Source organism: Carcharodon carcharias, chromosome 20 (genome assembly GCF_017639515.1).
Source record: "Carcharodon carcharias isolate sCarCar2 chromosome 20, sCarCar2.pri, whole genome shotgun sequence".
NCBI classification, from domain to species: domain Eukaryota; kingdom Metazoa; phylum Chordata; class Chondrichthyes; order Lamniformes; family Lamnidae; genus Carcharodon; species Carcharodon carcharias.
In genome coordinates this window covers 73,989,870-74,012,386 of record NC_054486.1, presented here as the reverse complement: position 1 = coordinate 74,012,386, position 22,517 = coordinate 73,989,870, and the positions used below count along the sequence as shown (strand labels likewise).

Genomic DNA, 22,517 nt, shown 5'->3' with positions numbered 1-22,517 from the left:
ACATGTCAGCCCTGGGTTGAGTATCCTCAACAGGAAATGAAGACCTGGTCATGGTCACTGGTGGAACCACATCTTGGTGATTTGTCTCTCTCTTCCTTAAATGGTCCACATGTTTACAGATGATCCAGCTTTCCACCTCCATATGGTAAGAAATAGAGGTCCAGTCACCGCACTTATTTCACCCGGTAACCACTTTGGTTCTTCCCCAAAGTTCTTCATGTATTCCTTTGCACTATGCCAATTGTGTCTAGTTTCTGGCTTCTCTGACTCCTTTCCACCTTCCCCTCTAAATTCAGCATTATTAAGCTCAATCTCATCCTGAGACAGCATTTCAATGATAACTCTGCAGGTGTGACACCTGCTGTTGCATGAGGGGTAGTCCTGTAATGAAAAAGAAAGCGTGCTAGGTTGGTTGCCAAGGAATCACCAGTTAGCTTTCTCATGCCTGTCTTGAACATTTGAACCGCCCTTTCCGCCAGTCTGTTTGAGGAAGAGTAGTTTTCACACGAGTGATACCTTTGAGACTGATAAACCGTTGAAACACAGCACTCATAAATGCCATGCCATTATCAGAAACGACTACTTCTGGTAGTCCGTAAATAACAAAAGTCTGATGTAGTTTCTCAATTGTAGCGCCTGATGTTGATGACTTCACCTCATATCCATCCAACCATTTTGATTGGGCATCGACAATGAGCAGAAACATTGTTCCCAGGAAAGGTCCAGCGTAGTCAATATGTAACCGCACCCAGGGTCTACCTGGCCATCCCCATGGGTGTAATGGAGCTGTCACTGGCAACTTTTACAGTTGCTGACACAGTGCTTTACTAAACTCTCTATTTCGCCATCCATCCCTGGTCACCATGGGTAACTGTGTGCTATGGTCTTCATTTGGGAAAGTCCTGGATGGACATGGTGTAGTTCAATTAAAAGTGGCTCCTTTCCCCTTGGAGGAACTATCACTCGTATTCCCCGCAATAAGATGCTATCTTGGCTGCTTATTTCATGTCTTCTGTTGAAGTACAGTTTCATTTCATCAGATAAGGGCTCCTGTGACCAACCATGTCGCACTTGTTCTCGCACTTGAGATAGGACTGGGTCCCGAATTGTCCAGTCTCTGATCTGTCCAGTACACACCAGAGAGGAATCTAAGAAATTTAACTGTAAAACAAGTTCCTATGGAACTGGGACTTGCTCATCATTTTCTTGTAAAGGCAACTGACTAAGGGCATTGGTATTTGCGATTTGATTGCCAGGCCTATGTATAAAATTGTATTTGTATGTTGCCAGAGTTAAAGCCCATCGTTGTATTCTTGCTGAGGCTATGGGTGGTAGTGCCTTGTCCTCACCAAACAATCCTAGCAATGATTTGTAGTCTGAAATGATTGTGAAATGGTGTCCGTATATGTACTGGTGAAATCTCTTGACACCAAAGATGATGGACAGGCCTTCTTTGTCTATCTGTGAGTATCCCTTTTCCGCTGTGGTGAGTGTTCTTGACGCATAACCTATTGGCCGTTCGGTGCCCCTGTCCATGATGAGAGAGCACTGCTTCCGCTCCATAGGGAAATGCGTCACATGTCAGCACCAATTGTTTTGTCTGGTCATAATGCACTAATAGATTGGACAAGTGCAACAATTGTTTCATCTTTATGAAAGCTTCCTCCTGGGGCGCCTCCCAAGACCAACATTGGTTCTTTTTCAGCAGAGAATGGAGGGGGGGCCAGCACTGTAGACAAATTGGGTAAAAACCACCCATAATAGTTGATCATTCCTAGGAAAATTTGAGTTCTGAGGTGTTCTTTGCACAGGTGCCTCTCTTATAGCTTTCACTTTCCCCTCAGCCGGGTGGAGGCCCTATTAGTATTTCTGTATCTTCTTTCTATGCACCTTCTTCTTTCCAGCACAGATGTTAATCTTGGTCTTTTTTTTGATTTCACTATAGGCCAGACTTTTCTCAGATGTAAGCTCAACGTGTCTGAACTCAGTGGTTGAGTCTCCCAAAATTTCATTATCTGTCTGCTTCTTGGGAAATTCTGCAATTTTTGCTTCCAAAGACTCTTTGGCTTAATTTAGCTGATTCTTCAGCTCTTTGCTAGACTTCACTGAGCTGGCACAGTCTTGGAGTTTATCCAAACTCCTGTCTCCTAGCTGAATCCAGCTATACATGACTCCCAGGGCTCCTTGTGAGCCCTCTCCAATTACTAGGGCTTCCCCTGAATCCTCTTCGATCATCAGGGCTTTCCCTGAGCCCTCTCTGATTACCAGGGATTCTCTTGAGTCCCCTTTATGTTTCTTCTGCTTTGCTTCCATTCTACTGCTTACGACAGTCATCATTTCTTCATGTTGCCGAATGGTGACACATACATTTTGCATTTGATCTTGAAGGGCAATCAACTGTTCTTTCAACTGTTTAATTTCTTGTTGCCCTCTCTCTGAGGTCTCCTGTTGCCCTTGGTAGTGTTGCCCTCTCTCTGGGGGCTCTTATTCCCTTCGGCAGAGTTGCCCCCCACCCCGCCCACCGGGGTCTCTTCTAATTTTCTGTCCATAGCCAATTTTCTTGTATTTACCTCTTTAAATGTATTGCCGCTTTAAGAGCAGTCAACATTTTTTTAAACTTGGGCTTTATCTGCAGCTGTCAGCTTTTCTCCTGCTGTGTTTCCCGCTCTTTTCCAGTTTTGTCGGGATCCTCGCAGGCCTTCTTCTCTTTCAACCCTATGAAACTTTGTTCCTGTTCGGAAAAACACAGCAGCGATTTCTTTGCCCTTTTCTGGGCGATTCTGCAGGGCTTTTCCTTTCCTTCTCTTCACTCCACAGGTTCTTCTGATGTTGGACTTCCCTCAGTTTGGGAGACCCAACAGCCTCGTGGTCTAATCAGGCCGTTTTTTTTGTTTAATTTTAAAACTGCAGCACTGCTTTCTGCTCTGATTGCTTTATTTTTTTAATTTGCAAGCTGTGTGCCAGCCTCTCCAACCCACTGAGCCCGCTGGGCTCCGCCTATTTTACAATGCAAGGACAGATTCTCTCCCTTCTCCAATGTTTTACTCACCCATCCTGTGGACTCTCACTCAGGGATTCTGCAACCCCAGAACTATTCTTTCAAAGTCAGGAGTGCTCTGGGAGATTCCTCAGCCATTTGGACCAGGCCCTGTTTCTTCTTTAACCTAAGGCAACAGCAAACCTAGTGAGTATATTTTCCTTTCTTTTTAATTTGATTTCTTCTGTTTTATCTTCATCACCAGTTTGTCGTGGGGTGGTCGTGTTGAACTATTAGCAATAGAGTTCATCCACAGATACTTCTTGGGTGGAAACATTAAGTTTATTTACAATATACTCAGTAGCAACTATATGGGTGCTTTCAACTTCAACTCCACCTCTGACTGCCTGATGAGGTAGCCTGCGCTACTCTCCTATTGGTTACTACAGATCATATAGGTCGTATGATCTTCCTTAACAAGTATTATTCTTAAAGGCACATTGCTCACTAAATAATTCCCTAATTACTGCAATAAGAGAATTGACACTGGATTCACAAAGTATTTAATTTTCCAGCTTTTTACAGATTGAGTACAACAAATAATCCCAGACAGAAAGGAAATTAATAGAACAATGAATATGGAGACATTAATCCTGGAGCGCTAACATTACATGCCCCATTTTTTTTCAACTGCAGGTGAGGTTATCACTTTCAAAGACCCTAATCAGTATAAATGGTATGATCCCAAATATTGGCACACAGCTTTATCAATGAGTGACCTGGAAAATGAGAAATACCTGTTCACTTTGGATGAAGAAGGCATCCCCTGCCAATATGACGATGTCATTTTCCAACCTGGAACATCTTTTCGTGTGGACCTGGACAGTGATATACAAATTATCAAAGTTAAAACCATTTCTATAATGGATAGGGTGAGTCCTCCAATTCTTCAAATGCTACCTGAGTCTGATCCCGTATTATTGATTCATATCACCTGTATTTCCCCAAATTAAAACATGAAACTCATGCTTTGCGGAAAGGTCTACTGAGAAAAAAATGACAAATTGAGTCAGGCCATTTTTCAAAGGTCTGGTATATCTACCAAAAATTGGCCTGTTTTAGAGTGCCTATGGGAAATCGAGCTGCCCTGAGCAAAGCAGTGTCGGGGTTTTCTAGTTACGTATATGGCTGAGTCAATGGCTGCCACTGAAAAGGTAAATTATATATTTCTGTTTCACAGTGCTCCTTCCTGCCATAATTGGCCTCCCATTTGCTGCCCTCCTCACCTCTCATGGGGCTTAGTGACACTTAGAAGCTGATCTACATATATTTCTGGGCCTTTAGCTCTTTTGAATTGATGCAAAATAATGGCAATAGGTCATGTGTTTAACTATTGTCTTTTGCTCATTTAAATGACATGAAATTGAATATTTTGTTTCACATAATAGAAATTTGCCAGCAATGAGGAGTTTACTGAGTATAAGTGGTCAAATACTGGAAAACTACAGTTCCATGGAAATGGTTCAATCACTGTGACTAATGCCAAGTGTGAAGATAAATCAGGCTGTGAATGTGGTAACTTTGGTGTAAGCATCAAGCTCAGTTCAATTTTAGATTTATTAAGCATACACTTTCTTCCATTAAGTTATTTAGACACTGTCAATACATTAGCTTTTTTAGATTAAAAAAAAGACAACTGCTCTGGATAATATGTTTAATAGTTTTTGACTTCCATATATTTGTTGGCAATAGGGTAAGAAGTATTTTTATACTGCTGGCTTAGTTACATATTGACCTTCACTCAAATATTTCTTTCATTCTGACTGCACTTACTCCCATAAGTGAGATGTTACCCTCAATGAACCAGAATGTGACATTGTAAGCTGGTCAGCTATCAGCTTGGCTCACTTTCAAACCATTCTGGCCCCTGAGCCAGGATCCACTCTATACTTGAGCTATTTGTCCAGGCCACACTCCAGTGCAGTGCTGAGCAAGTGTTGCATTGTTCAACAAGCTGTAATATTGGAAATAAGGAGCATAGGATTTAGGAGCAGGAGTAGGAAATTCAGCCCTTTGAGCCTGCTCCGCCATGCAATAAGTGGCCGATCTGGTTGTTGTCTCAATTCCAATTTCTTGTCCGCCCTTGTAACCTTTGACTCCCTTGACTGTCAAAAACCTGTCTAACTCTGTTTTGAATAAATTCAATGATCCAGCCTCCACTGATTTCTGGGGATTTCTGGGGAAGAGAATTCTATATACTAATGACCTTTTGAGAGAAAAAAAAATCTCATCTCGATCTTAAATGGTTCTAATCTCTCCCACAAGTGGAAACACCCAGCCAGTATCTACCCTACCATGTCCCCTCAGGATCTTGTATGTTTCAATAAGATCACCTCTCATTCTTCTAAACTCCAATGGGTATAGGCCCAATTGCATATGAAATATTGAACTGTGTGCCTGCTATGGTGGCTATAAAAAGTCTTGAGAGACTATTTGAAGAAGAACAGGAAGTTGCCCCAGTATCATGACCAACTAACTTCCCTCGACCATCATCATCAAAAATGGATTATCTGGTCATTCATTCAAGATGCTTTGCTGTGTGCAGTGACTAATACCCTTAACTGTACAACAACAACTTTAACAGTAATTAGTTATAAAGTACTTTGAGATATGCTGTTGACATGGTTTTGGAAATGCAAATCTTTTCTTTCTTCTGCATGTAACATTGCCATTTACTAGCTTTCTGTAACTCATGCCAAACCTTTTATGCTCTTGCAGTCTTCTGATAGAAGACAAATGTGCACTCCATTGGACCATGAGACTTAAGCTATAAACTAAAACTGAAATTTATTACAAGCAAAGGTTAAGCAGCAGCATAAAGTCCATTTAGCATTTTTCACTTGGTTATACATTTTCTCACATGTCTCCTTGAATACAAAATTGACAAAATGGTGCAACTTTTGTTAATTCTATTAGCCATATGAAATCTATGATCTAGATTTACTATGATCATCATGAAGTCTCTATGTACCACCAGGGTCCAGTATACTGGTATGAGATGAACTAGGCAAAGCTATTACATGTATCCTTCAGAATCAGTAGTTTTTTGAACTTTCCATCAAATAAACGACACCTCAGAAACCTGTCTTCAGTGACCCAAAGCACCGTTTTCAATCAGACAGATTCAAAAGAAGGATAACTAGGCAGTTAGTTAACAGGAAGTGTTTCTCATGATATCAATACTACTTACTTTGCACATAAAATGAGCTATTATACTAAGGGCCACTAGTGTCATGGCAACCATATTTGGCTTTGTTGACTTTGGACCTCATTTGCCTCACAATGTAAATTCTAACCACACCTACAGAATGTGGATCCTGTTTCTCCTAAAGACTTGCAAATGTTGTCACACAAATTTAAAGTGTCAGTTGCTACTTCATAGGTACAGCCTAACAAAATACAAACAAAAAGTAAGAAAGTTGCAGACACTGGTAATCTGAAAATATAGAATAGAAAATCTGCAAACACCCAAAATGTCAGCCAGCGTCTGCTGAGAGAGCAGGCAATTTTCAAAGTTTTAACAAAGGGCCCATACCTGAAACACCAACTGCTCTGTTCTCTCCAACAGCAACAGAGTGGAATAAGGTCACTCTTGTCCCGACTGCTAGTGAGTAATAGAGAAGGATGTTAGATTTAGCTTCCTTAGTGCACAGAGTAATTTATACAGTGTAGAGCAATAAATCATTTGGTTTACATCTCTGATCAAATTTCCCACCATATTAGTTTCAAGTGGAGGAGAAAGATGCTGCAAACCTGAAAAGGAATATAGCGAGCACCTGGAGGGACTATATGGAGAAAGAAATGGACAAAGAAGGCTGCTGTAGAAGGACAGAAGATCTCCCAACAATGCAGTGGGAATAAAACAGCCTATTAAATCGTTGAATGTACTGTACTTCTATAAATCACATTTTTCTTTGCAGAATCACAGAAGGATTTGTTCCAATCTGCAACAAGGATCAGGAAGCCATTGTCCAGGGCTTGGTTGTACAAATCCATTGAAGCCTAAAGGACACTGCTGTAAAATATGTGGTGAGTGTTGTTAATGTTATATTTATTTGATATTCAAGTATGATCCACTTCCATTTTTTTTCTGTCCCTAACACCCAGTTTATTTACATTTAACCGTTCTGTGCGAATTGTGTGTTCATTAACATGAAGGACATTAGTATCACGAGAATGGGACATTTTCTGTTTCTAGCACCCAGCATTGCCCTGTCGGGTATGGGGCAGTTAAATTCTGAGTAAAACTCCCTCTTGTCTGCCCAATTACTGAACATCAGAACCTACTTAAGAAAAGCAGCTAATTGTGAAGTAAAATGACAACTTTTTATTTCCCACACCAGCCATCTGAGTAGGATTATCAGTTTAATGCCAAATTAGAAACAGTTTAGTGAGCAATTGGATTGGACCCAAAATCAGTCTAAATTTGATATTTGTTTGTCACTGTAAATCCTTGAATTATGTATCCTGAATCGACAGACAAGATCTAGAACACCCAGCTTCTCCAGCAGGATTTTAAAGTATACCAATGATAATGTGAATACAACATATGAGCAGTGACAAACAGATAAAGACTGTGGTCCATCCAACTTTGTGCATCATAACTGTAAACTATTATGTTGATACCTTGTGTATCACAATATATATACTCTCTGTCCCACTCAAAACTATGTGATCTCCTGGAAGAGGTGAAATGCAGATAATAACACAGGTCAATTCGGCATGGAGAAAATCAGGGAAAATCAACTTGGCCCATGTAGGTGATCAAAACTATTCTGCTTTCTCAGGAGATTTATTTCTTCCCGTATGACCATATCCAATTAGTATATTCAATTCAATGATTAGCATCCACACTCAAAAGAGTAGCTTATTTTAGTAAAGAGTTGTTATGCCCAGACCCTGGGTGAGGTCCCTAATTTGTTAACTTCCTGAATGGGATCCCAATATGCGATAAGTAATTCAGGGCTGTAATCCACTGTTATGATGCTTCCCCACACAAGAAATGAAATGAGATTCATTCTCATTTCATTACAAAAAGGAAAACAAAATATATAAAACAAACATGCTCTTCAGCGAGGAGGAATGAGCTGGCTTCCCTTCTTTATTCAACCCCCTTGGTTAGTCACAACAAGATTAATTTAAAAGGGATCCCTTCCCCCATGGATATCTTTTCCCTGTCCGAATGTATTTGTGTTTTAGAAGGAGCCAATTTCACCAGGCTTTCTTAAATTCAAGAAAGAGTAAATTTAGTGACCAACAACCCGAGAAAAAATAATAAAAATGCAACAAACATACACACAGATCAGAAATGAGAAGTTGAGTCTAAATAAAAGCTCAAAAAAGATATATGAATCAGCCTTTGGCTTGTCCGTGAAGTGTAGGAGGGGAAGCATTGTGTGTTGAGTGATTCTGGTACAGCTGAGTTTGGCAGTGTAGCAGTTGGTTTGGAGACTCTTGGTTCTGCAGGTTGGCTGAAGAAACTGCCCTTATTTCTTTTTTTTATTGTGGCTTGACTGACTTGCCTCCAGCAACAGAGAGAGGAAGAGAGACTTTGTCTGCAAGCTGTAGGGGTGACTAGTTGATCTTCCTGTGCTGTCACTCTCACAGCACTTGAGCATACTAGCACACACAAGTCAGGTCTGCAGCTAGCTTTTTAACCCATTTGCTTGCATTTTCCTGGAAGGGAAAAAAATAAACATGTCCTTTGCCCAGAGTCTGATTTCTTTCAACTCAGACCATTCCCACGTTCTGAGATATAACTCAACAGGAGATGGGTTTTGGATGTCTGCTGAGATGTGGCAATCTATCTCCATTGTCGCTGCAACCACAGGAGATTAAAGTTCAGTCTTTTGCATTTCATCTCTCCCTTTCAAGTGTCTCTGTCTGAAGTAGACCTTGACAACTTTTGAGGTGCGACATTCCATGTTCTCTCAGGGCTAGTCGGTCAAGCATAATCCATATAGGAATTTTCCAGCAAGTGTTTCCAGGAAGTCATCTTTTGCTCAGTGCCTTTACTTGCATGTCCTTTTTAAAAAACACATGTCTTCCTTGAAGAGTTCAATATGCCTGTAAGTAATCCTGGGCTAGAATCCACTGTCATGGCAGAGTCTAGGCATATATGTGTTTTCAGTATCTGACATGCATGCCTAACAAGTACATGAATGGTCATTTAAGTCAACATGTCCAGTGAGGATTATGGTTTTGAATCCAAAATAAACAAAAACAAATTAACTTACACTCATATAACATCTTCCAAATTCTCAAGATACCCCTAATGAAGCCAGTAAAGTACATTTGAAGCTGTAATGTTGGGAACTGCAGCAGCCACTTTGTACATAGTAGGTTCTACAAAAAATAATGAGGTAAATAACCAACTCATTTGGTTTAGTCATATTTATTGAGTGAGAAATATCGGCCAGAATATCAGTAAATGTTCCCGCTCTCTGAATAGAGCTATAACATATTTTACCCAGCTGAATGGGCAGAAAGGGTTTCAGTTTGACATCCAAACAATAGTATCTTCAAAAGTACAGCAATCACTTAGTATTCACTGAGCTGTTAGTCTAGATTACATACTCGACTCCTGGAGGGGGAACTTGAACCAAGAACCATCTGACTCAGAGGTGAAGGTGCTACCACTGAGCCAAGGCTGACATGTAACTTATTTGATGATTTCCATTGTGTTACAACACAATACCTGTACACATAAAGATTCGTAAGGCCAGTTGAATTTTAAGGATGCATTTATACTACAACACCGAAACCAATGTGAATTGGTTTCACTTCACAGAAATGCTATGATTCTTGTGTAACTATAATCTGAACTTGCGCATTGGCTGATACCTCTGGATGGATTCTTGCTCCCCTTCACTCTGGAGTCAAAGGATCCTACTACCCGGTTTGCACTACACAAATTTAGTACCAGCATGCTTCAGATTGAAACATAATAAGGAACTGGTGAGTGCAGTTCTAAAATCATTTCAAAATTCTGCTGTAGTGAATTTTTTCAACAGGCTGGATCAATAATAAATTATTGCTGTCACGTTGAATTCCAGGTGCCATTATTTATTTAGAATATGGTCCAGGATTTGATTTGGAATCATACCGGGCCCAACTCATCCACTCGTTCCTTGGCTTGGTACGTTGTGTTCAAATCTCTTTGTCTTCATTTCTTCTTTGTAAAGAAATAAAGCTAGTCAAGCAGCCTCAGCCAAATATTTTATAACTTTTGTTTTTGCTTTGGTTCTCCTGTCTTTTTTTCAACCTTATGTAGTAGTTGTAAGAGCAAGGATTCATACATCAACATTTATTATTATTACAGAATTATGTTTTATAATATTCAGTCAGTCACAGATTGTTTTCAGTTTCAAGGTTGTAATTTCCCTGTCGGTGGTCAGTGAAACTTAACTCCTTTTACCATGTGTTTTTCTTCCTTCCTTTCCTGAAGCAGCCTGTCCCAGACACTATTACCCTGAGTGGTTTTCTTTATGTGTAAGCTTAAGGAGTGAGTATCTGTGGCCATGGAACAAATGACAATCAAGTCTGATTATATCCTCACTCAATGGCCAAATAACAAGCAGGAGCAGAAATTATGGCTGATTTTCCCCTCCCCAGTCTACAGGCACTTAGATTAATTGTAGTGCTTCCGCCGCTGCTACACTGTAATACAGAGCAGGAACAAACCAGGATCTCCCTTATCCTTGTAGGTCAACACCACATCAGGTAGTGTATTTAACCACTAAGGAGTTAGATAGCCAGCATTTTGTGATCAGTGTTGAAGCAAGGACGCTTGTCCTGACCTCAAAGAAAGCTGTGCTGAGATATCTAGCATTCCACATGATGAGAACTTTAACTCTGTGAAATTGAATATAGTGTGGTTTAATGGGTATTTCCAGTGTTAATCTGCAGTGATATCATCAAGTTATCCAAGCAGTATTAAAAAATTCTCACAGACAGCAAGAAAATAAAAAGTATCAAAAATCAAATCAATTTAAATTTTTTTACATGGAATGAAATAGAGATTAAAACAAACACATAGAGTTAAGGTAAATGTTGAAATATTAGGAATACACCTTTAAAAAGATTATTTTAAAAATCTAGTTAAAAAACTTACAGGTTAATCTACACTTGTGCTAAATGCTGATGTTGTGGTCAGATTCAGAGGGGTAAAGACACCAAACACTGACAATTCACACAAATTCCATGCTTTCCCTGCTGTGGTATTTGGGTACTCTGAGATTCTACCTTAATGACCACAGGGACCTATAGAGATATAGTGCTGCATTTTCTTCTGGAACTGATATCTCTTCCGTACAAAGACTGAAGACTCTAAGACCTGACTGTTTTCTAATGTTTAGCATGTGGGTTGCTGGTAGCAAGTATGATGGTAAATATTGTAAGTCTTCTGATAATAATTGAACTACTGTTAGCCTGCGGAACTCCTTCAAACCAGATGAAATCTTTAATGTGCCTTATTTAAGTGAATTAATATTTAAACCTGACCATAAATAGAAAGAAAATCAACAAAAGAGTGACAGTTATAATCCTTTAGAATGCTGGATTTAAAGGGACTTAATGTGAAAGCTGCAAATGGAGGATGGATTTGTATTTCATCAAATGCTCATTTTGCTATTTAGACGATGAGTTGTAATTAATTTGTTTTGACTGATGCCAGTGACCAGCTCTAAACCTTTCTGTGAAATGGGTCTGCAAGCCTTGTATCATGATGACATTGCTTCCTGAGTATTTTAATGTTTGCCTGTCATTCAATGTAGCTGAAAGTTTATTTTCAATTTATCAGAAGAAATATAAAGGTGTACAGATGTCAGTGACAAAAATTTACAGAAAACAGTCTTCAAAGAAAATCATCCCCATTGACGCAGTTCCTCGTATTCAGATCGTGTTAATTGATAAGGTCAAGTCAGCACCAGGAACACTTGCAGCTACATTGGCACAAGAAATTATGAAGATTATCACCTCCCAAGGTAACCATTTTTGCTCTGATACATTTGATTAAATCATCATGCCTCTGGGATAGAAATTTGTGTGATTGAGCCCTATAATCTAAGCTGATACTTCAAGAGAATTCTGAAGGTGAGCTGTACTGTGATGTGGACTGGATATTTGTATCTTTGTTCTTTCTGATAACAAACTAAGGAAATGTTTAGTGAGAAAATAAAACAGAAGATGCTGGAAATACTTAGCAAGTCTGGCAGCATCAGTAGGGAGGGAAACAGAATAAATGCTCCAGATTAATTACCTTCTGTCAGCATCCGCTGTATTTTGCTTTTGTGTTGGTGAGTAAAGTCTGAGTACAAATCAATAGACTCCTTTAATTCACAGTGGGGTGAACATCGAGAACAGTAGCAAAGATCAGACTTGCAGACACAGGAGGAGGAGGGTCCGATGCAACCAGCACACCTTCTTTCCAGGAGGGCTACCCTTAATTGTTTCATTCAGCTATGGTTCCACTGAATATAACCCCAAATCTCCATTGTACAAGTCAAGCTTACCATCCCTCTGCTATAGACCATGGTAGTCTCCTCTCGGACACAATGCTGAAATAAAAGCCACCGCAAAACAACCATGCCAAACCAAATTTATCCAACAAACTGTTTAATATTTCATATGAAAATCAACTAATCACCCTTGTGCCTTCTTGCGTTCCTGCCTTCTTGCAGGTGCCTTTCCTGTCTGAGTGCTAGCCCAGTGGCTGCAGCAGGAGTGGCGGAAGGCCGCTGACTTTCAATGGGGAAGACTGAACAGGGCCTTGCAGGATGCCCTCGGGCAGCTCTGGGCCTTGAGACCCTGGCTTCGGTGCAGCAAATTGGGCTGGCTGGCCAACAGGCAACTGCAGGGACATCGGTGGAGTTAAAGCTCTGTCATCCAGAGGGAGAGGCCTGCAGGTTCTTGCTTCATGGAGTCACTGCCTCTCCAACAGGAGGGCACCTCAGCAATTCTAGTAATCTGCTGCAGGGCAGATCTCTGGGCCGCTGTGAGAGCCTGAAAGCTTCTTTGAGCATTGCTATCCACAGCCATGATGGCAGCAGCCTGATCTTATGCGGCACCAAGCTGGGCTCATATGGCAACAAGCTAAGATTTCATAATCTCAGTCACAGCTTCCAGTGCAGCTTTCAGATGTGAGTGGCTTCTACTTGTACAGTAACAGAAACTGAGATATTGGGCGGGATTTTCCGCAGCTGCCTGCCGCCGGGATCTTCCGGTCCCGCCGCAAGTCAGTGGACTTCTGGCTGGGGCGCTGCCTCACCCGGGGTAGGTCCCACCCGCGACAGGGCCAGAAAATCCCAGCCATTGGCTACTAGGTGCTGCATCATGGTCTGGCCTGCAAGTCTTCTAATAGAGGTGGCCACCGTTTACATACTGGAAAGGGTGGTCTCCAATCTCCATGCGAAGCCCAGTACCAAGTTGGAGCCGGCCACCTCTGTGCTCTTTGACTGTAACAGTATGTTTCCTGGCAGCCCTGCAAACGCACCAAGCATTTGGTGTGCTGTGTGACTTTATGTACCACACAAAATCCTCATCTGAGTCCTCTGCAGCAAAATCCATGTGCGACCATGACCGATGCAGTTAGTAAAGTGGAGTTATTTAAAAATCCCAGAGGGAAACTTTAAACAACTGTCATAACCTATAATTTTAAGTGTTATGTTTGAGATGCGACTCCAAACTCAGGAATCAGACACAAAAATAAACATACCTGGAAAAATTCAACAGAACTAAGTAAAAATAGAAAAGAGGTGAAATATAATCTGGTTTTTATTTTTGTTTTGGATTTCCAGCATCAACAGTTTTTTGCTTTTATCAGGAATCAGACAACTAGTTTGAGATTTTACATTAGACTAAATGAAACATTTTATTAATTACACAGGTTAAAATATATGTACATATGACTACAAATTATTACTATCATAACTTTTAACAAATTCCCAAACTAATCTCCATTAAGGCAACAGCGACCCATAGACTTAACCAAACACCAGGCAAAGCATTTTCACCTTATGAATTCAGACTGAGGTTCTTTTCAGAGATAAAAACAAAAAAACTGCGGATGCTGGAAATCCAAAACAAAAACAGAATTACCTGGAAAAACTCAGCAGGTCTGGCAGCATCGGCGGAGAAGAAAAGAGTTGACGTTTCGAGTCCTCATGACCCTTCGAAGGGTCATGAGGACTCGAAACGTCAACTCTTTTCTTCTCCGCCGATGCTGCCAGACCTGCTGAGTTTTTCCAGGTAATTCTGTTTTTGTTGAGGTTCTTTTCACTGTGGAACCAGTTGGATCAGTTGGAGGCTTGCAGCTGCCTTTTGATCTTATATTGCCTCTGCCAGTACACCCAAAAGCCACTGAAGTTATACCTACCAGCCCTGTTGAATGTTAATTCTCATCTATCACCAGTCTCTTTGAATTTTAACTTTTAACAATGAAACCCCATTCATTGTACCAATTATATTAGTAATATAAACATATTGCTTGGTAGCTGTCAGAAAGGTGTCAAGTTTCACCTTACTTCTTGAATGCTGTATTCAAAAAATGCAAATACACTCTACCTCTCTGTTTATCTCACAAACTAACACATATCAAAGCAAAAACAGAATTACCTGGAAAAACTCAGCATGTCTGGCAGCATCGGCGGAGATATCAAAGCACCCAGACTAGCTGACTTTAATCCAATTAAGACATTCCCGCAGATCAAATTTCTATTTTAAAAGAAAAATATTTTCCAAAATATTATACACATTAATAGCTTCATGACACCATGTTTCCTGGGGAGTGACACCTGTGCTGTTCTTGTCCCCTATCATGGCTGCAGATGAGACATGCCCAGTGACTGATCACACGCAGATCTCATGTCTTTGCTACCCTCTAAAGTACATGTAGTGTCAGAATCTGAGCTGGTAGCTGACAGTGTGAGATCAAGTAATGGTGATTCTTCATCAGCCTTATGTTCCACTGGGACTTCAGACTTCCCATACCAGTTTTTGACCAGGTGGCAGTTCTTGGGTATCTGAAAGGATAAAGACACAAGGAATGGGGCCAGGGGTGGTTGGGGGGGGGGGGGGGGGGGGGGGGGGGGGGGGGGTGTGGTGTGGTGGGGTGGGGGGGTGGGGGGCGGTAGGGGGACTGTGGGCGAGGTTACATGTGGTGGATGAAGCAAAAAGTTGCATGATTATGCCACCTACAGCTTTTTAATCAGGAGACTGGGAAGTGGGGTGTGGGAAGATGGTTTAAGTAGAAACTTACTCTACATCCTCTATGGCTTCAGCACTGTCTACTCAATAGGGGTGAGGGCATGAGGCCGTGGCTGTCCTTCGGTGCTTAGCTCTACTGCCTCTGATTATGGGTCAGGTTTTCCTGAAAGTGAGAAGGAAATGTGTCAGTGATTGTGGTGCAATGTGTTTTGGTGCTCTGCCTGTCACTGGCTGAGTGTGGCTGCTCTGAGAGGTGAGTGCGAGGCTTGCAGCAGTACTCAGTGTATGAGGGGGAGTTGAGGCAATGAATTTTGGTTATGAGTTCCACTTGATAGAGATGGTTGGCAGATAATTGAAGGAGGGTTGAGTGAATTGAGCAATGTGGATAATTTCCAAGGATATAGAGCTAAGTTTTTTTTGTTGGGTTTGGAAAACATGAGCTGGGCCATTTCCTGACTTTGGAAACCTGAATCCATTGCCTGTGCCCATTCCGCCATATTTTCATCTCCTGGGGATTTGGGTGGGCAGAGTTTGGGTTTCCTGACTCCCTAGGCAGTGTTGGCGGAGTGTGGGTGCTGAATTGTGCTGGTTAGAAGCCTGTCTCCATTTGCTGGGACATCGGCCAAGCTCTTCACATCATTCTTATGCCCCCCAAGCCTCACACCTTACTCTCCTTCACCCCCATGCCACTCCATGTCTCCTGAATCCTCCACAGCCACTATTTACACTATTTACAATTCTCAGGAGTCATGTGATAGCAATGAGAATATTTTGAAATGGACTTTAAAAAATTTAAACCTCTAAAAATCTAATAAAAGATTCAATCAAACACATTGCCATTCATACTGTACAGAAAAATCTTCATTCATATTGAAAAAAACTACATCCCCTTCAATGATCATTCAGTTGTTAAAAAACAATCATCAGTTCAATAACCCGTCAAAGACAGATGCATTCACTCACCTTGACCTTGAATGAAGACATTAAACTTTTTGTGGTTTTGCACCCAAATCCTTGAAGCTAGTCTGCTGGCATTGATCACATTGGCTGTCTGCTCCCACTGCCTTCATAGTGTCAGTTTGGAGGATCTCCTGGCCCCTGAGAGAGTAGGACCTCTCTCCTCCTTAGCACCTTCTGCACTGAGACCTCCAGAGTTGCAGTTAAACACCTTGGAGCACATTTTCTAGCCTGTTATACCATTTCCACTCCTCTTCCTGTTCAGAGACTCTTCTTGAACCAGCTCCAAACTTTGCTCCAGCCAGAATACACCTCACCTTTATGAGGTGAAAGCTGACTTTAAGTAGTCCAGGATAACTTCAAGTGGTGCTAGCCCTCTATCAACTTGGTTGCCCTGCTGAAGTGTGTAGCTTAGTGCTGTACTGCACAAGATTCAAATTAGCAGGCAGCACAATGTTTGCATGCTTTGTGCATCGTTACAAACAGGCACAGGTTAATTGCACATTGTGGTCCCCACCTAATAAGACCATAAAACACAGGGGCAGAAGTAGGCCATTATGCCCATTGATTCTGCTCTGCCATTCAATGAGTGGGTTACCTTTCTGGGTTGATCTGCTAACTTTTCAAAATTTTTAGATCCACTATTTGATGGAATACTCTCCACTTGCCTGGATGAGTATTTAAGGAGCTTGACACCACCTAGGGCAAAGTAGCCCGCTTGATTGGCACTCATTCCACAAATATTCATTCCCTCCACCACTGAAGATCAGTGGCAGCAGTGTGTACCATCTACAAGATACACTGCAGAAATTTACCAAGGCTCCTTCCAAACCCACGACTGCTACCGTCTAGGACAAGGGCAGCAGATACATGGGAACACCACTACCTAGAAGCTCCCCCTCCAAGACATCTCCATGCAATCTTGGAAACATATTGTTATTCCTTCACAGTTGGTGGGTCAAAATCCTGGAACTCCCTTCCTAACAGCACTGTGGGTGTATGTACACCACAGGGACCGGAGTGATTCAAGAAGGCAGCTCACCACCACCTTCTCAAGGGCAATTAGGGATGGGCAATAACTACATTGGAGAGACCAAACGTAAACTGGGTGACCGTTTTGCAGAACACCTGCGGTCTGTCCGCAAGAATGGCCCAAACCTCCCTGTCACTTGCCATTTTAACACTCCACCCTGCTCTCTTGCCCACATGTCCGTCCTTGGCTTGCTGCATTGTTCCAGTGAAGCCCAACGCAAACTGGAGGAACAGCACCTCATCTTCCGACTAGGCACTTTACAGCCTTCTGGACTGAATATTGAATTCAACAACTTTAGATCTCGAATTCCCTCTTCCATCCCCACCCCCTTTCTGTTTCTTCCCCCTTCCTTTTGTTTTTTCCAATAATTTATATAGATTTTTCTTTTCCCACCTATTTCCATTATTTTTAAATCTTTTATGCCCTGCTAGCCTTTCCACCCCACCCCCACTGGAGCAGTACCTTGAGTGCCCTGCCGTCCATTCTTAATTAGCACATTCGTTTAGAAAGTATCACCACCTTCAATGCCTCTGTGTTCTTTTGTTCTTTTGTCTGTGACATCTTTTGATTATCTGCTCCTATCACTGCTTGCTTGTCCCTACAACCACACCACCCCACCCCCCCACCCCGCATCTCTCCCCCCCCAACCTTAAACCAGCTTATATTTCACCCCTTTCCTAAGATTCACTCAGTTCTGTTGAAGGGTCATGAGGACTCGAAACGTCAACTCTTTTCTTCTCCACCGATGCTGCCAGACCTGCTGAGTTTTTCCAGGTAATTCTGTTTTTGTTTTGGATTTCTAGCATTGGCAGTTTTTTGTTTTTATATCTATGGGCAATAAATGCTGGCCTAACCAGAAAAGCCCACATCCTATAAATTAATAATAAAAAAACCATAACACAACATAATGGCAGCTGTGGGATACAACATGGTGATTAGCGGTGATATGAAAGGTGGCATTTTAATTGATGAACCAGAACAGAATCCCAAGATATGAAAAACTCTGAAGCTGGACTAGAGAGATGTACGCCTAAGAAGAAGAATTGAAGAAACAACTGAAGTTGACTTGGAAATTGAGGAATCCACCAGAGTGAGTGAAAGTCCATTGCAAAACCCCCGAGTGACACAGAATAAAAAAGAAAATAACCTGGTCAGATCAAAGACGGGTGAGCAAAAACACAAAAAATTGCAAGACTCTGAGTGATGCAGAGTGAAGAATACTGGCCAGTTCACATGACAGTGAGAAAAAATACAGAAATCGCTTATCCTGAGTGACGCAGAGTCAAAGAACCTGGTCAGTTCACAATACAGTGAGCAAAAATTACAAAAAAGAAGCTGTGCTTACAAAATAGAATAGGTGGCAGTCCCAGAGGCTGAGTAGGTTGCAGCAGTTGTGGCCATGCTACACTGAAGTTTTAAAAAAAAGTTGAATAAAAATCGACTGGCATAGTAATGAGGGAAATATGCAGATTGCCCTAAGCAAAAAAAAAAAATGAAAAGCCTGCAGAGTTTAAGAGAAAGGGAACCCTTTTCAGTCAGGTTCCTGGCTTCTTGTATAGAAGAGAAAAGTGCTGCAGAGTTAACAGCTCATATCTTAAAAAAAAAAGTGTGCACCAACTGAAACTGTCAAAGTGGAGAACATTCAAAATAAAAAGGACCAGCAGAGGTAAAATAAAAAAATCTGAAGGAATTGCCCAGAAGGAAATGCTGTCATTTAGAAGTTTTCAAATGTTTTTAAAGAAGGCACATGATTGCAGAGGAGCTCGCCAAAATCGTAAAATCGCAGGAAACTCACAATAAAGAAAACCGATAAGCTGCAGACAGCCTGAGCGAAAAATTATGGTTACTGCACTGATAGCCTTAAAGGGGCAACATTTAAACAACATTTAAAGCTGTAACTAAAAGAAAAAAAAGGCCATGGACAGAAAATTAGAAGATCCAGATGCATTTTGGATAAGGAAATGGCTAAACCAGACCAAAGAGTGGGAGTCTTATGAAGACAATTTTTAGTTTACAGAGAATTTCATGATCAAATAAGGAATCAGAAGAAGTACAAGTGATAAGTTTTTATTCAGCTTTGGTTCATTTGCTGGTGAAGTACTCCACATCCAATGTATAGATTCCAATACTTGACAACTTTTGGTGAGATATTAAAAGGCTTTGACAGATATTTTAAACTCTAAGTTATGAAGAGTTGAAGACCCTAGAAGAAGCTCTATCTCACCCCCAGTAAAGTGCCAAGGGCAGCCAAAGACCCCAGAGAGAGGGCAACTCCCAATAAAGCACCAAGGCGAAAAAGAGGCTCCAGAAAGAGGGCAACAAAAGATTTCAGAGTGAAGACAATGGAAGACTCCAGAGCAAGGGAGACAATATTTAAGTAAACCACAAGATGGATGCCGATCATGCCAGTGCAATGAAATGCATGAGCCAAGGGGTTTAGTACAGAAGAAAGAAATGACTGAGAAGCAGCTGAAGGGCTTAAAAATAGGGTTTTTTGAAAATGCTGACACGGTACCTAAACTGCAACAGCAGATGGCAGTGCGGTGTGAGCAGATGAAGGAAAGCTATCAAAAGAAGCAAAATATGCAAAAAGAAAATGAAGCTGTTCACATCAGAGCTGAAATTGAAGGCTTGAAGTACAAGATTTAAACTGAATATATACCTTTGAAACTGAAGTCTTTAATGAACCATGCTGTTCAAGATCTGAACAAATTAATTTCAGAAATGACACATAAGTATCAGGAGGAAATAACCCTCAATTCCAGGGTTGGAAAATCAAAGCAGGAGTTGGGAAAGCTCAACCAGATGTACAGCCAGACAAAACAGCAGGTAGAAAAGGCTCACAAAGAAGCTGCAACCCTGAAAGACTCCTTGAAGAATCCGTATGTAGCCATGGAAAAACATGAGGAGCTAAAAAGGATTTTGAATATTACGTCAGAAAAAGTTGCATTGGAATTATCAAGTAGCAACAAAACAATGCACTGAAGCCCAGACTGAGTTGGCAAGAAGTCAACAAGAAAATGAACAGTTGAAAGAACAACTGATTGTCCTTCAAGTCAAAAGCACATGGGATGCTTAACCATTCAGCAACATGAAGAAGTAAAGACTGTCTTAAACAGCAGAATGGAAGCACAGCAGAAGAAACTCATGGAGACTATGTTGAATTACAGGAAAACTCAAGATGAAGCAAGTGAGCTTTGCAAAGAAAAGGACAACCCATTGAAAGACCTTTACATGTTACAAGAATCCCTTAGGTCAAACTTTATTCTTCTGGAAAATTACAAAGAAAAGCAAAATGAATTTAACCTCACTCTGAACAAACTGAGGAACCAGTTGGCAGAGCAGACTCAGCAATGTTCAATTTTCCAGGAGGAAGCCAAAAGTTACAAAAAAATGACTGAAAAACTGAAGAATGAAAATGAGGAGGAATTGAAAGGAAAAGCCATAGACGTTTACAAGCTGCGAGTGGAAGTGAAACAAATTAAATCTTTACCAAAGACAGAGCTGGCCAACGGTGAAACCAAAATGAAAGACAAAGTTCTGTTGCAGACAGAGAAAGAAAAGGCAGAAATAAGATTGGAAAATGGAAATCTGACACTGAAAGGCAAGGAACCAGAAGAAGAAAGAGCACTGGATGTCCCAGATGTGCTGAGAACCATTGATCTGAATGAAAAGATTCATAAGCTTGTAAAAGGATTTGAAAATAAAACAGCAAACTAGTGTTTGGCTGAGATTGTGAAACAAGTGGAAATGAAGATTCTATTTGTGAAAAGTCAATGTCCAGCAAGGACACAGCGGACACCACGGAGAAAGGAAATTCGAGTTCATTCTAGGAATGAAGGAGTGCATGTTCCCTTCGGAAGGAACAGGACAAACCCACAGTGTCCAAAAAAAGCAAACTGATTGTTAATAAAGAGAACCGCAATTCAAAGGAGCACAAAAAGCAAATCAAATGGAGAAAACCAAGTATCAGAAACACAGAGTACTAATACCAAAGAGTACTACTACTACCAAGCATGACAGACTGAGATGTGGATAAGAACTGTTAAGCTTCAAGACTGTCTGAGTTTATGAAGTCCAAAACTTGAGGTGCAGGAAAAGGCAGAGTAAATAAAGATTTTATTATAAATAGTTATACTCCTTTGGAAGGGAGGAAATTTTTCTTTTGAGTAGAAAGGGGGATGTTGTATGATGTGTGTGCCTACATGCCATTGTAATGTAAAGGTGCTCAGCAGAGCAAGGGTTAATGTGGACATGGAGAATAGCACCACCCATGGTATAATGTGTAGAGTCACATGGTAATAAACTGATAGAACCCTCTAGAAGCAGCCTACCAGCGTGGCAGCAGTGCCATGCATGACATTAACTGGGATCTGAAAATAGTCAAAGATTAACAATAAACGGTTCACATTTAAACATACGGGTCTAAAGATCTCATCATTGAGACATAAAATGGACCCATAACATAACAATGGTAAAAAATGGACAGTGCGATTAGAGCAAAACAATGTTTTAACTAATGGCCTTCAGCAGGCTGTCTCTGTTATGTTTGAATCTAGGTGACAAATTTGGAATCACAAATGCTGAACTCAAGAAAAGCACCAACAGTGAAGAACAGGAGGGAAGAAACATGGGTGCTGGAAAAATTGTTGGAATTGTGGCTGGTGTTTTCATTGCTGCTCTATTAATTGGAAACTTGATTTACCTCATCATTTCAGGAAAAATTAGGTGAAAACAAATTTTTATGGAATAGCAGAAATTTACGAAAGTTCAGTTTGAATCCAGAAAGAAAATATCGCAAAAGACATCCTGAAGGCGAGACCACAAATGTTGCACAGAATTCTGATAAATATTACCATCCTTGGGGTAAAATGTACAGTTCTTACCAGTGCAATCCAGGCAGAAGCAGGCAAACCAGCAGAAACGGTCAAGAAATTGAATTGGTGTTTTGTTCTGCACATTTCTGTTGACAGAAAAAAATACACATTTGTTTAAACAGTGAGTCCTGATGGTACCTCAGTGGAGAGGGGGATTTGCATGAGTCCCTGAGCATAAGGAAGCTGAAATAGTATGACTATTAATGCTCACTGGGAGACATGAAAATTCAGCTTGTGCAATTATTCCAAGCAAGTTCCTCTCAAGATGGGTCCATCATTCACTGGTCTTGAATTCTCCCTCTGTCATTGGATAGTTTGATGGTGCCTCAAAGCCCTGTATTAAGCATGTTGGCTCTCAGAGCCCCTGGACCCAAAAATCAATAATTATGGAAAGATCAAAACATAACGA

General features: G+C 41.0%; 1 protein-coding gene across 1 annotated transcript in view; it reads left to right on the top strand.

Annotated features, from left to right (window-relative positions):
* The window catches only part of amn (amnion associated transmembrane protein), a 52,619-nt gene extending 30,656 nt beyond the window's left edge, over window positions 1–21,963 (top strand). The window contains exons 6-13 of the mRNA XM_041214197.1: window positions 3,674–3,909; window positions 4,426–4,563; window positions 6,958–7,066; window positions 10,093–10,175; window positions 11,838–12,021; window positions 19,954–20,060; window positions 20,601–20,745; window positions 21,791–21,963. Coding sequence (XP_041070131.1) covers window positions 3,674–3,909; window positions 4,426–4,563; window positions 6,958–7,066; window positions 10,093–10,175; window positions 11,838–12,021; window positions 19,954–20,060; window positions 20,601–20,745; window positions 21,791–21,963 — 1,175 coding nt within the window. The remainder of the gene's footprint in view (window positions 1–3,673; window positions 3,910–4,425; window positions 4,564–6,957; window positions 7,067–10,092; window positions 10,176–11,837; window positions 12,022–19,953; window positions 20,061–20,600; window positions 20,746–21,790) is intronic.
* Window positions 21,964–22,517: the final 554 nt, after the last annotated feature.